This window comes from Triticum aestivum, chromosome 3B (assembly GCF_018294505.1).
Source record: "Triticum aestivum cultivar Chinese Spring chromosome 3B, IWGSC CS RefSeq v2.1, whole genome shotgun sequence".
NCBI lineage: Eukaryota > Viridiplantae > Streptophyta > Magnoliopsida > Poales > Poaceae > Triticum > Triticum aestivum.
The window spans coordinates 504,897,071-504,912,478 of NC_057801.1; the positions used below are offsets into that span (position 1 = coordinate 504,897,071).

General features: G+C 48.9%; 1 protein-coding gene across 2 annotated transcripts; it reads right to left on the bottom strand.

Moving 5' to 3' along the window:
• Positions 1-11,637: 11,637 nt before the first annotated feature.
• Positions 11,638-14,415, bottom strand: LOC123070607 (probable hexosyltransferase MUCI70). Of its 2 annotated transcripts, none has more exons than XM_044493878.1 (6): positions 14,053-14,415; positions 13,343-13,569; positions 13,077-13,253; positions 12,814-12,972; positions 12,261-12,537; positions 11,638-12,146 (listed from the first exon to the last, which is right to left on the bottom strand). In XM_044493878.1, the coding sequence occupies exons 1-6, from the start codon at positions 14,339-14,341 to the stop codon at positions 11,893-11,895; spliced, it is 1,383 nt and encodes a 460-aa protein (XP_044349813.1). In that variant the 5' UTR covers positions 14,342-14,415; the 3' UTR covers positions 11,638-11,892. The 2 variants fall into 2 exon arrangements, with proteins under 2 accessions (XP_044349813.1, XP_044349814.1); XM_044493879.1 differs by having other exon boundaries at positions 12,814-12,969; positions 14,053-14,414.
• Between the last annotated feature and the right edge of the window lie 993 nt (positions 14,416-15,408).

A 15,408-nucleotide genomic window follows, 5' to 3' on the forward strand; every position in this document is an offset into this window, starting at 1 on the left:
TAAAAATAAGAAGAAGGGAAAAGATGGGTACTGTGCGGTGAAACTTGACATGCATAAAACATATGATCATGTTGAATGGATTTTTCTGGAAAAGATGCTAATACGACTGGGTTTTTCTAGTGAGTTTGTGGAGTTACTGATGGCATGTGTTAAATCAGTAAAATATAAGGTGCGTTTTAATGATCACGAGACTGATGAATTTATTCCTACAAGGGGTCTCAGGCAGGGAGACCCGCTATCCCCATATTTATTCCTGATTTGTGCAGAGGGTTTATCAAGTTTATTGGCTCATCAAGAGGAGGTTCGTGGCATTGAAGGGGTAAGGGTGTGCAGAAATGCACCATCGGTTTCTTATTTACTTTTCGCCGATGATTCCCTGATCCTTATGAAGGAAAATTTAATTAATGCAACCTCGTTGAGACATGTTCTTGATTAATATTGTGCAAGCTCGGGACAAATGGTCAGTGATGCAAAGTGTAGTATTTTCTTCAGTCCTAATGTTGATGTCGAAGTAAAGGCTGCAGTTTGTGCCCAGCTGAATATTATGACGGAGGCAATTTCGGATAAATACCTCGGTCTTCCTGCAATGGTGGGGGCAGATAGAAGTGATAGTTTTATTCATCTTCTTGAGAGAGTAATAAAGCGACTAAAGGTATGGCGGGAAAAGTTTCTTTCGGTGGGTGGCAAAGAAATTTTATTGAAGGCTGTTATACAGTCTCTACCTGTTTTTGCTATGGCAGTTTTTAATATTCCCAAAAAGATTTGTAAGCTCATAACAGACGAGATGTCTAGCTTTTGGTGGGGAGATACTGAAGAACAAAAGAAAATGCATTGGTGGGCGTGGTGGAAGATGTGTGTACCAAAAAAGAATGGAGGTATGGGGTTTAGGGACTTGCACGCTTTTAATCTCGCTATGTTAGCAAAGCAAAGTTGGAGGTTGATCACAAAACCAAATTCTTTGTGTGCGACTGTTCTCAGAGCTAAGTATTACCCCGATGGCAATTTACTGAAAGCAGGTCCGAAGAAGGGATCCTCTTTTACTTGGCAGAGCATAATTGCTGGGCTACGCACATTTATGAGAGGACACATATGGAGAGTTGGTACTGGAGCAAACATCAACATATGGGAGGACCATTGGGTGCCTGGCATTCCGAACAGGAAAGTAATAACTGTGAAAGGACAAAGACTTCTACAAAATGTAGATGATTTAATTGATCCCTTTACAGGAAAGTGGGATGAGGCTTTGATTAGAGATAATTTTATTTGGGTGGATGTGGAAAGAATTTTAAAAATCCCTTTGAGCCCTAACATGACTGAAGATTTTGTGGCATGGCAGTATACGAAGTCGTTCTCGTTCTCGGTTCGATCAGCTTATTATGTGGAATGGGAACATCAATTTGGTGCTCAAACTAGGTGGGGGGATGGCCAATGAGCTATGCATGCAAACCCGGTATGGGATATTTTGTGGAAGTTACAAATTCCAAGCAAGGTGAAAATTTTCGCCTGGCGTGCTTTACATGGTATTGTCCCAGGGATGTCGATCTTGGCAAACAGACACATCAAGGTACAGCCTCAATGCCCAGTATGCAAGCAAGGGGCGGAAGATATGCGACATCTGATGTTTACATGTGAAAGAGCAAAAGAAGTATGGAAGAAACTGGGGTTACATGAAATAATAGGTGAAGTCATTCAAATTGACAGGTCAGGTAGTGTGATCCTTGAAGAATTACTAACGCAACCGGCGAGACATTCACCTGTTCTTGGTAGGTTGGGATTCCGGGAGTCTTTGGTCGTTCGGGCTTGGTATATATGGTGGCAGCGACGAGAATTTGTTAAGGGAAAAAATGTCCAAAATCCTTCAAATACTGCATTCGCTATCCAAGCGATCACAAGTAACTTTTCTCGAGCTGCGGATCAGAAGAAACCGGATAAAGTTATGTGGGTGAAACCTCCAATCAATTCTTATAAATTAAATGTTGACGCCGCTTTTTTTGAAGATGGAACGGGTGCAGCTGCAGCAATTCTTCGAAACAACCGAGGAGAGGCTCTTGCGGGAGCATCCTGGTTGCTTCATCATCTCCTTGATGCAACAACGGCGGAAGCAGTAGCTATTCAGCGAGGACTAGAGTTGGTTGAAGGACTCGGCTGTCACCAGGTCATTGTTGAATCTGACTCATTGGAAGTTATTCAAGCATGCAATGGCGTGATTGAGATTTGGAGCCCCTATACTGCTATTTTGGCTGATTGTTTTTAAAAAGCATACCGTATTGGTGCGGTATCCTTCACTCATTGCCCTAGGGAGGCTAATAGATTGGCGCACAATCTTGCTAGACATAGTTGCAATTTAAATTCTACTTTTGTTTGGGATGGTGATCCTCCCAGCTTTTTACTTTCGGACATTGTGGATGATGTAACTTTGATATGAGTTTAATAAAGTGCGCCAAGTAGTTTTCAAAAAAAAAACCTAGCTGTCCTTCACTAGGTTTTTGTGGCTTAGGTCGGATCTCCCCGCCTCCTGCTCGCCTTTTCGGCTTTCAGAGGTGGGGAAGCTACGGATCAATGCTCGGGGTCTAGTTTGTTTTTCATCTACGTTTGATTTTTTTACGGCAAAGTCTCGACATTGAAGGCAGTGTCATTTGTGGTCCTTTCCACATCACAATGTGACCGTTGTGGCCGATGCAACCTACACGGGTAAGAAGTTGTGGTGTTTTGGTCCCACAGATCGACGACTCCCATTGTCGAGGATTGTCATCCGCACTTACCTATTTTTGGCGACGGTGATGGCAGTATTGTAAGAATGTTCTTATCACTAGAGATTCTTTCTTTTGTGCTCCCGGTATTCTTCCCCGGTGACACAACAACAAAGTATCAGTTTGACAACATTTCTCGCAAGGGGTGTGTGCCTTCAGCCAGTGTGTGTTCCACAATCTTAGGTTCTTACTGTGCTAGGAATGTGCGGCTCATAGACTCCTTAAAACTCAAGATGGGAATGGGCCGGGTCGGCCCGCCGGGTCGCTGACCCGGCCCAAAAAGTCAAGGCCAATGGGCCAAGCGGGTCGGCCTTAAACGATATACGGGTCAATGGAGTCGACATCGTCCGACCCGATGGGTCACATGGGTCGATCCAATCGAATCGCTATGCCTAGTCATTGTTGGCCGTCCCTATACGGATGTACACAAACTTGATCATATACACAAGAACATATATGATATATGATGATGTTGTACGACACTGACTAATTCGGTCGGAGACGCCCCTGTACACAAGCACAAGCAGGCAGACAGCCAGGTGGATCAATTCTTACGTGAAGTCGTAAACTTTTTTTGAAAGATCCAGGTAGGCTGGCATTGATTGATTTAGAAGAGAGCATATGGAAGACAGAGTTTAATCAAGTGATCAAAGGAAAAACAAGAAAGAGATACATCGGGGGGGCTTCGGCCTGCGGCTCCCCACAAAGAAAAGCCTTAAGAGACTATCTCACACCTAGATCCCCAAAGGGGGGCTCGATAGATTTTGCTCCGGCTAGCCGCCAGTGCTCCATCATGCGTCGAATGGAATCAATGACATCCTTCAAACAACTGTCTTCGATCTGAAGGTACAATTGTTTCTTTCCATCCAAATTGCCCAGGTGGTAGCCATGATCATAGTCTTCACTCCCCTCCTGTTTTCCGCTCTTGTTTCGTTTACAATGGCCTTAACTGCCGAGTGTGTGCATCGCCGATCTTGTGGAGGCGGGGCGAGCGACAAGCATCCTTTCCATTCTGCCACGTTTGCACAGGTTGCCTTCATGAATGGGCAGTTCCAGAAGAGATGCACGGAGGACTCAAGGTTTTTGAGGCAAAACTGACAGAAGTAAGGATTTGGCCATCGTCGACGTTGCAGACGGTCATTACACCACGCTCTATCATGATGAATCAGCCAGGAGAAGATTTTGATCTTGCCCGGTGCCCACACCTTCCAAATGACCGAATTCATTCCATTGTTTGGTAAGTTTTTAAAGTGGGCATTGTAGGCAGAGCTCGTGGAGTAGGATCCTTTTGCGTTTTCTGTCCAAGTGATCACATCTTCCCGATGCTCATTGCTTAGTCCTCCATGTTCTCTGATCTTGCGGGCCAACCTGACCACATCATGGACAATTTCTTCATACCGCCCATTGCCAAGGCTGCGGATCCAGCAATCGTCTTGCAAAGCCTCAGCCACAGTTTTAAGCTTGCTTCTAGACCTTTTGAACAACAGCGGAAAGGTTTGACAGAGAGGTTCATCTCCCAACTAATGACAGGTCCAAAATTTCGTCGTCTTGCCGTCTCCGATGGCAATCTTCGTGACTTGAGTGAAGAGTGCCCTGTCATTGCTGTCGCACAGGATGGGGGAAGCTTTCCAAGGCCTGTCCGGCTGCATCCATTCCAACCAAAGCCACCGGAGACGAAGTGCTCTGCCGAAAAGGTGGAGATCCGGAATGCCAAGCCCACCCTTTGGGATGGGAGAGCATACTGTTTTCCAGTTAACTTTGCACTTTCCGCCTGACAACTCTTCATCATGCGCCTAGAGAAATCGCCGCCTGGTCTTGTCAATATCCTTGAGGAGCTTTTTTGGGAGCCGCAGTACCGTCATCGCAAATGTTGGCAGTGCTGACAGTACGCTACGGACGAGGATTCTACGCCCAGCAAGACTCATAAGTCTACCCTTCCATCCTGCAAGGCGAGCCCTAATTCTATCGAGGAGAAATTGGAGATGAACTAAGCGAATTATACCAGTGGAAACCAGGAGGCCTAGATAAGTCATAGGGAATCCTACTACGGAGCCGCCGAAACTATGCAGTACGTCAGCGATGTCTAGACTGTTGCACCTGATCATGGCCACCGAGGATTTGCTTTGGTTTAAACGAAGACCAGAGGCGTCCCAGAAAAGATTGAGTAGTTTTAGTAGCGAATCGACCTCCTCTTTGATTGGGTTGGCGAAGATCACAGCATCGTCAGCGTAGAGGCTAATCCTCATGCTGGCACCTCTTCCTGGCAGAGGAGAGAATATGCCAAGATTTACAGCAACGTCGAGGAGGCGGTAGAGGGGGTCGATGGCGATGATGAACAACAGAGGGGAGAGCGGATCGCCTTGCCTCAGGCCCTGCAAGTGTCCAATGGCCTGCCCTGCAACGCCATTTAACAGACAGGAGGATGTCACCGTGGAGAGGAGAATGGAGATCCAGTCTCTCCATCTCGCAGGGAAGCCTAAACGTTGAAGTAGCTCAAGAAGATAATCCCAAGAGATGGAGTCGAACGCTTTTTCTATGTCTAATTTGAAGAGCAGCACAGGCTTGTTTCTTCTGTGGAGGGATTTTACGCATCCTTGGATGTAGAGATAACTGTCGTGAATACATTTTCCTTTTTGGAAAGCTGATTGTGCAGGGGATATGATCTGAGGGATGACTGCAGACAGCCGCATAGATAGGACTTTGGCAACCAGCTTTGCCACCGAGCCCATCAAACTAATAGGTCTGAAATGCTTCACTTCCCGTGCGCCTTCTTTTTTAGGAATTAGCGTGATGAAGGCCTTATTCAATTCTAAAAAAATTGTGTTGATCGCCCTGTAGAACTTGAAGAAGGCAGCCATGATGTCGTCCTTGATGATGCTCCAACACAAACTAAAGAACTGGCCAGTGTATCCATCGGGGCCTGGGGCTTTTTTCGCTGGAGATCTCATAACGGCTGCCCAAACCTCTCCCTCTGAGAACGGGTTATCTAAACCCACATCTATCACAAGAGGCAACTGAAGCTGATCCCAGTTGATTGTGAGGGGTTGGTTTTTCCTTGTGCCCAACTGATTTGAAAAATGCCTGAAAATCACTTGGGCCTTCTCCAGATGCTGGGTTAGGACCTCCCCTTCTTCAGTTTGCAGAGAATGTATATAGTTTTTTCTCCTTCTATTGTTGCACTTTGCGTGGAAGAATTTTGTGCTGGCATCTCCGGCCCTAATCCATAGCACCCGAGAGGCTTGCCGTCTTCTAGACCTCTCAATTGCTGCAAGCCCGAGCACTCTGGTTTTGAGCATCTTCCTTAATGCAAATTCTTCCTGGGTGAGCTGCATGTTCTCTTTAGCGATGTCTAGTCCGAGGATGACTTCATTTGCTATATGGAACTGCATCTTGGCCTTGCTAAAAAGTGATTTGCTCCAGATCCTTAAATCCTTTGCAGTTCTCTGTAGTTTCACCTTCAGTTTGATGTAAGGACAGTCATGGGAGACTGGTCTGTTCCATGCATGCATCACCGTTTTCTTGGAAGTGTGGAAACTTAGGCCAATGGTTTTCAAACTTGAATCTTGCTGGTCTTGGTGGGCTGGCACAAGGGGAAAGTAGCAGCGGGCAGTGATCCAAGAAAGATGTGGATGCTGCATTCAGCATGTATCCATTGTGCAAAGCCTCCCAATCTACATTGCAGAAAAACTTATCGATGCTGCAGAAGGTTGGGTTCTCTCTTTCATTGCTCCAAGTTAATCTTCTATTGTGGCATTTGATTTCCTTTAGGCCCGCAAAATCTAAAGCTTTTCTGAACCTTCCCATAAGCCTCCTGTTCACGTTTAAGTTGCTTTTGTCTCTAGCTTCATAGATCATGTTGAAATCTCCCGTGATCAGCCACGGCTCTCCAGCTAGTGGTGCAATGTTGGCCATCTCAAGAAAGAACTCCTTCTTTAGTTGGTCTGTAAGCCGTTGTCAGCCAGTACTGAACATTGTTGCTAAGTTCAGTGACCTTGGCCGTGATGGTGAATCTACCAATGGAGTGTGATTCGATGCTAACTACATCTTTGTTCCAGAAGATTGCAACACCACCCCTCGTCCCCAGGGCCGGGAGAACCACACAACCCTGCAAGAGCTGTCCCGCTACTTCATGCGCAACTTCTGAAGACCAAACATCTATTTTTGTTTCTTGCAGCGTTAGGATGGCATTTCTGTGAGTAGTGATGGTTTCTCGAATGGCCTCCCACTTGGCAGGCGCATTTAGCCCCCTAACATTCCAAGACATTATGGAGCGATGGTTTATAGTCATTTGGACACGATGATTTGCTTCGTCGACTATCATTACTAAAACAAGGGATACAACACACCACCGATCGGTCCGGGGGGGCGACGATAGCCACCAACAGGCCCAAAACCCCATCGTCGTCTGTCTTGCAACATGATCCTAGAACTACACATGAATGGGAAACCTAGCTCGAACTGGCGTAGGGTCAGCCATCGACAAAGCCTACAAGCTACATGACACATGGAGAACTACTGGGCCACATTGGCCGCACCATCAGGACCGAGCATGCCGGCCGCAATCTTCATAGCATCAACATTCAGGCTTGTCAAGCGAGCAATGGTGGCTATGTCTTCCTCGGTCAGTGGCTCGTTGAACTTCTTGATCAGAGCAGCTGCAGCATTCGGGGTCATCTTGTCCTTTGGCCCCATCTTGCCGAGTTCTTGCACCAGCCTCAACGCTGCCCTCTGCGAGACCGGCACGGAGGAAGCAGCTGAAGCCTGCCGGGCGCTATGCCTTGAAGGAGCAGAGAAAGCTCGTGACTTGGGCGGGGCGGAGGTGCGGGCAGGCTTCGGGGTTGGGAGGACAGGAGCTTGGACCATCATGAAGAGTTGCTGCACATCGTCTTCAGAGGCTGGATTGGGCTGTGCTGAATCGCCCTCTGGGCTTATCTGGAGCTGCAGGTGGCCGACCTTCTGCGTGACGGCCTCGACCTGGAACTGAACAGCTGCAGGGGTGGGCTGGTTGATGCAGGGCAGAACATCAGGCAGCAGGGCGAGTGGCAGGTGGTCTTCCTTCGACTTCTGCTCGATCGGTTCTTCGTTGTCGCTGAAGGAGAGAGGGGTAGCGAGCGCCTCGAGCATTGCATTCTCGAACTCTACTTGCATGCAGTCTGACCGGGGTGGAGGGGAGAAGGCGCGTCCGGAGTCAGAGAAGGAGAAGAAAGCGGTGATCGGGTCTGTCTCCGGCGGCGAGGGGGGCGTGGCTGCAACGGCAGGGGGGAGTCGCACGCAGCACCGTCTTCGGGGAGGGTGACAGGGCAACGCTCAGGGAGGGTGACAGGGCAACACGCTCCACAGAGCGGCCGCGGCACCCCTGGTGGCGTCGCGAGGCAGGGGTCCTGCTCCTCCGACGCGGCTCCTCCGCTGGCGGGGCCTTGGCGTTGGACTGCCGACCACAGCCAAGGAAAGCGTCCTTCCAGGACCGGCCGCGGTTGCCTTGGTTATCTCCGTCGTGGTCGCGACGCTCGCCGAGGGAGGGGAAACTGCTGCAGCCGGAGGAGGACACGCGAGGCACAGAACGACGGATCCTGCTCTGCCCGTCCTCCACACCGGCTGCCCAAGTGCCCATCTCCGAGCGGGGAAGGGGGCGGGTGTCTTCGGCTTCCGAGGAGGGGAGCCCGCTCTGTCTCGAGTGTGAGGAGCGGGGCGAGAGCGGGGTCCAATCCTCCACTCGGTCCACGTGGATCAGCAGGTCGTAGCGGTGGACGCCCGGCGGGGGTGGGGGCATTGCGGTCAGGTGGGGAGAATCCGATGATCTCATCGACGCGGCCAGCACCACGCTTGAGCACCCACAGAGCCCTCTTGGTCGGGATGTGCGCCATGTCCCAGCACCACAGCCAGCACGCGAACGTCTTGGTGTGGCCACGCTCGTACGTGCGGCTGTCGAGCCGGTCGATGCGGCCGAAGTCGCCGAGCGCGTCGTCCGCCCCCTCCAGGCTCCAAAACTGCATGGGCAGGTGCTCGACGACGATGCAGACGTGGAGGGACAGCTTCAAGATGGCCGCGTGATCATCCGGACTCCAGGCGTGGACGAAGTACTTGCAGCCGTCCACCTTGATGACGCCGCGGTGGCCCGCGTTGTCGCGGTGCGCTGGCAGGTCGAAGTGCACCAGGAAGGCCTCAGGGTGGTGGGTGGTGACGCAGAGCTGGTGCGCCGGGGTGCGTAGCTACTCGTCGATGGCCTTCCCCACCGCCATGGGGCTTGTGGCATGGGCTCGATCCGTAGCCGTGAGGGTGACCGCGTGCTGCCGGAGGATGTACTCCACGTGCTCCAGGGCCGGCGTGGCAACCACCATCTTGAGGCTCTCGCGGGGCCGCTGCGCCAGATCAATGTGGGAGAAGCCAGCCATGGACGGAGCTTAGTGAGGAGGGGCCGACGGAGGCGGACGATGGTCGAAGCAGAGGCGCTCCCGCACCGGCACCCGAGCTGGCGCCGGCTTGGGTCCGGCTGGGGCGGCCCCTCCTAGGCCGCGGGAGCGGTAGGGGCACTCTTTGGCGTAGTGGCCTTGGCGCTCACAGGAGATGCATCGAAGCGGGTCGCGGCAATCTTTGCGCCGGTGGAGTTTGCTCAGGCATCGAAAGCACTTCCCACGGAAGCGCCTTAAGAAGGCCTCGCGGCCGGGCGAAGGCATGGAGGCGCGCCCGCGGTCCGAGCGAGGAGCCCCTAAGCGCCTACTGTTGCCCGCCGGCCCCTTGCAAGCTCGCCGGTTTTTGCGCGACTGGACCTGAACCCAACCACCCGCCTCCTCCATAGGGGAGGAAATGGCAAGGTTTGATGGCGCAACGACGATGGATTTAAGGCGCTGAGACCCGGAGGGGGGCGGAGGCAGCAGATCTACCGGTCCGGAGGGAGGGGCGGCGTTGGAGGACTCACCCCGAAGCAGTAGACGCGGCGGAAGGCCCGAATCTGACAGCCGGCCAGCCGGGGGAGCCTGCGAGCGTCCGAGGCATGCGACGGACCGCCGGGCGAGGGGATGCAGGAACCAGACGCAAGGGGGAGGCTACTACAACTCGGCCTACGGGCCCTAGCCATGAAGGCTGGTGGGTGGCCGCCGCGGCCGGAGTGGCACGCGGCGCGGGGGGGGGGGGGAGCGGAGCAGTCTCGTCTCTCTGACCTTTAAAATCCTTATTTTCACTCTTTCTTCGAAGTCGTGAACTAGTTCGTCGTCTCAGTCGCCAGCAAGCTTGCCATCCTCTCCAACTTGTCCAGCTTGCCGTCCTGGTTTCCTTTCCAGTCTTCAGATTACGCACAATGGATATATAGATTTTTCATCTTAATTTTGGGTCGGCCTCATGTACCCAATGGGTCAGCTAGGCCATAATTTTTTTATAAAATGGGCCGACCCATGGCCTCACATATAACCTTGGGAAGAAAGTATAGTTTTCCCCCTCAAATCCTACTTGATGGATCAATATCCCCCTAAACTCTAAAACCGGATTATTTTTCCCCTAAACTCTGTGAAACCGGATAAATGTGGCCCTCGGGTGGTTTTGGAGAGGATTAAAGGTGGTTTTGCTTGTAACGGTGCTGACTTGGCAAAAGTAGTGTCGTCCGCTCGAGCTTGAGCTCGGCTGTGCACGCGCCTGCCAAACAGCCCCCGGCCGCAGCCCGTCAGCCTCATTCTTGCTCGTGCCCTCCCCTGGATGGCCCTGTCTCTATTGTCACAAGAACAGAACAAACAAGAAAAGTAAAATCAACCATTGATTGTAACACGAGGCTGAGTCCATGGCGTGATTTACTGAGGCCCGAGAGCTTGCAGCGCATGATGCACCAGAGACTCCTCATCGGAGTGCAACTCCACGACGGAGAGCACTCCTAGATCATGGCCTTGCCGCACAGCACCTTGCTCAACACAGATATCAGGCCACTGCCGGCGGTGGCGCACCTCCTCTTCTTTAACCCGGCGTGGTGGCGGTGCCGTCCAGGGGAGGGCATGCACGTGAGAGAGGATGCGGGGCCACGGCCGTGGGTGGTTACAGGTTTGCATTGGGGTGGCTGGGCTGGCGCGTGGACGACCGAGCTCGGCCATGGCCATGGCCGCCGAGCTCAAGCTCGAGCGGGCGACGCCTGCCAAGTCAGCATGATTACAAGCAAAACCACCTTCAATCCACCCCAAAACCACCCCAGGGCCACATTTATCTGGTTTCGTAGAGTTCAGGGGGAAAATGATCCGGTTTTAGAGTTTAGGGGGATATTGATCCATCATGGAGGATTTTAGGGGGAAAACTATACTTTCTTCTAACCTTGGAGCCACGAGGCTAGGTCCAAGTCCAGGTCCGGGTCAGCCCATTCCCATCTTGACTTAAACCTTTTGAGGTTAGTTTGGCGCGTTCAACAATCTTAGGTTCTTGCGTGTTATTAGGAGCGACTCTTTAAACCTTTGAGGTTGGTTGAGCTTGTGCAAGTTCGGTCTTCTGCAGTTTCTGCACTAGATGTATCGAGGGAGGAAAATTAAGATGCAAGAGATGGATGTACAGTCAACGACTACAAAGGACTTGATGTATTTTTTTTGTTTTATATTGGCTTTTTGTTGTTTATTTTTTTATCTGGTATACTTTGTCTAATTTATCAATAAAGAAATACTGTTTGCTCAAAAAACAAACTTAATTTTTTTCAAGTCATTCTAAAGAAAAACAAACAGTTTTCCCTAAGAAGGGGCTGGATATGTTCTCTAGAAAAAGAAGAAAAAGAGTTTGCATAGGTACATTCTAGTAGATATGCATCTACTTGGACTACTGATACACAGTTGGTAACAGCGTAAACCATAGCAAAAGAGTTCATTTCTAATGTTCATGAATAAGATTGCACTTGTAAAGTAGAATAGTTGGGAGGTAACGTTCATACTTGTAAAATGGAAGCGGAATACTGCTCCTTCCAACCAAAAGATAACGTGATTTGTACAGGTAATAATGTCAACATACAGAAAAGCAACAGCTTTTGACGTGTAACAGGTGTAAGTCCTTACAACCAAGTCGTGATGTTTCTCAAGGAAGACAATCAAAAGAATAATTTACAACAAAACTGTGGATCAAGACAAGTGGAAGCCTGGAACCACGTAAACCACCGGTTAGTTGACTGTCCGCAAATGAACAAAAGAGGTCATGCCGCGGAAGAATCTGAATTCGTCTGTGTAAGAGGTTTTACTTTCCTTGTGTGACCCAAACTGTTCACAAGGTCCCTTCGAGTGCACACAGGAAACATGTTGATTCCTGGCATGTTTAGACGCCATAGTACATATGGAAAACTGAGTTGATCCCGAGATGTGAAACGAACAACTTCATTGAACCAAGCACACATGAAATGATTCGTCAATGGGGTCAGCTCCCTCACAATGATAGAAGCTTCAGCCAAAGCTGAAAGAAACAAAAAGCTTGGTCATATTCATACCACATCCATGCTTGAGCAGAAGTTAGCCTGGAGAAAAAATCCACATGTGCAAGTTAAATTAGTCAAAATTAAACGCCTACCTTTTAATCCATGTAGTCTTTTTTCATCTGGCATGCCGTCTTGACGATATTGAGTTAGCTGAACCTCTACTTCTTCAGGAGTAGCCTTGTGCTTTTGAACAATTGCTTTCCCCTCATCATAAATGTTAGTCCGTGCTCCATGTTCAGAAATAGCAAAGGTAGAGTTTGTCCTCCAAAGAAGTGCTTCAAGCACTCCTATTGGATCTCTTCTGAATTGGTATTTAGAGTCTACCCATATAGAGTAACTTGCTTCTGGGAAAAGTCGGTGAGTCAACATCTGCAAAAATGATGCTATGCATTTTACTACCAGAATGTACATAGTTATGCAATCCTACACATAAAATTAAGGCAAAAACACAAATCAGCAGATTTAACATCTAGGCCGTTCACTTTACCAGGGGGCATAACTGAAATTATTATTACCAAATAACAGAAATAGCTAATATGGCTTACACTTTACAGAGAGACTACTTTATTAGGTCAAATCCCACATGAGCTAGTATTTTGAGAATATGGAAGCTGGCACAATGGACTATGACATCTGCAGATTTACCTTCGGTATTTTCCCATTTAGACGTTGATCTACAAAGGGGAGATTCTTGACAACAATGATACGCCACCTTCCTATCATTTCATTCTCGCCAGTTAATTTTCCTTCGGCTTCTTGAGTTGATAGTGTTACCTCATCCCAGAAAGCCACATAGCAGACCTGCTTTATCATAAGTCAATCTCTCCTGAATCCTCAGAGCCATCACATGTGATGGTTTACACAGAAGCAGCATTTCTGAGAATGCTGAATGCTGAATGCTCAAATACCTTTCCAATAGAAGAATTGACCATTCCAATAGGTTGATATAGATCATCCCCACCACCGAATGCGCAGGTAGACACAACAACTTTACAAGTTCTCATGTATCTGACATCACCAACCGAAATTTTGAAACCACCATTGTCACTATAGAAACCACAGTGCACACTAACAGTCTCATTCACCTGGAGAAGTAGTGAAACACATTAAATAGGTCTAAAATGGCATAGGTTTTTGTTACCGCAAAATAGTACATGTTAGCCAGCATAAGAACCTTGAAGCTCTCTTCTCTTTCAGGAACTGTTTGGAATCCTGTAAACAAATTGAACCTGGTAGCTTCTGCGTGCTGCAGTAAATAGGTAGAGTTTGCCTCAGAGTGGTGTGAGTCATAGTCGTCGTCATCAGTTTTGTATATAATCCTCTTGACCACAGCATTAAGTCCTGAGCCTTCATGAAATACCAAATTTTCTATACTTTTCGGGCTAAGAAACTTCAGGCACGCTGTTAACATCAAGAATACAAAACTAATCAAGTCATTATTTAGTACATAAGCCAATAATAGTCACTAGCAAACAAATTTGACATGATACGTGCTCTCTGATTTTTTGGAATAACTTTACTTAAGTATGGACATGGGGTTTGACTTATCAAGATCCAAACATTTGGTTTGTAAGAAACTAAGAAGACTTCGAGAATCATAATCCTATTAAGGCATTTCCCAATGTGCACGATCTGCTAAGTCCAAATCTCCAGTTGCCATGATATATCCAATGGTTTGTGCAGATAAGTAGTCTAAGTAAGACACCACCATAATCTCAGCACATTCTGCAATACAGCACTCGCATTATCAAATTACTACGAAAGCCGACTCTTACAGTGCAATTTGTCAAATCCGTGGCAAACCTTATTGGGAGTTGGGAACCACAAGAGCACGGGGAATTTGGGGACGAGCTAGAGTAGATCGAAACAGAGTAAGGAACTCACGCTCGCGCACGCCATGGACGAGGCGCGTGGTCGGGTCTAGGCGGCCAAGGCTGCTCGATACTGGCGGGGCGGGGCTCGGAGAGGCACGGAGCCGCGAGGCCTCGAAGAGTAGCAGCGCGACGGCCGGGAGGAGCAGGAGGATAGGCCACCACCGGGCCACGAGCCGCACGGCGCGCTGCCCCAAGCTGCGCACCACCTTCCGTCGACCGGCGCGGGTACGCCGGGGCGCCGTGGCGCCGTCGTCGTCAGATACTGTGATGGAGATGCTCCGGATCGTCGACGACGGCATCGGGGGAAGCGGTGGTGGCGAAGTGGTGGCGCAGGTGGGTTTGCCATTCACTGGGTGGGCTTGAGCTCACTGGAAGCTGGTATGGGCTGGGTTTGTGGTGTGGTACCTTGTGCCTGGGCCCTGGATCCAACTCATATCGCCAGCTTCATTTTGATTGCCCGAGGTTACCCTCGGAGAGAATTTGCTTAAAAAAAACTCAGAAAGAAAATGCTAGGTAAGGGCATCTCCCTCCAAACCGGTCACCACAGATAAAAGACCAGTCCACGAACACGAATACGAGAGCCGGTCATTCAACGCTATCCACATACTCCCTCCGTTCCTAAATATTGTCATTTTAAAGATTTCAAATGGACTATTACATACAGATGTATATAAACATATTTTAGAGTATAGATTCACTCATTTTGCTCTGTATGTAGTCACTTGTTGAGATCTCTAGAAAGACAAATATTTAGGAACGGAGAGAGTACATTTCAAACCAGATTTCAACTAACCGGGTGATTTTCATCAAACATGGCGGAATTCATCAAAGTTTGGATAGAGAAAAAAACACAAATCATCCATAAATAGCATGCAAATATGTTTAGTACAACAATAGTTCAAATTCAACGAGATTAACCAAATATGGATCATGTTATCCCACACATACTACTCGTTGTGGGTCCCAACAGAACATTCTTCTGCTATATATTGCCATTTTCCCTAGAAAAATAAAATAAGAAGAAGAGTTTCGGGACTTTCTGCCACCGTCTCGAGGTGAAACCAGGGGAAGACCATCTCATCTATAGACCCTAATTCATCTCTTGTGTTTAGTCTTTGAATCAAACCTCATATTGGTACCTAGGGTGCTTGTCGGTACTAAAAGCGGCAGATCTCGGACAGGGGGGCCCAAGCTGTGGATCTTGAAAGAATGGTGAACAGGAGACAAGGGAGGCAATGTTTACCCATGTTCGGGCCCTCTCGAAGAGGTAAAACCCTAGGTGCTACATGATTATATTGATGATGGAGTATCGAGTATATGTTGATCAAACCCGGGATCGTATGTTGTGTTCTAAACGCCAAGGCTG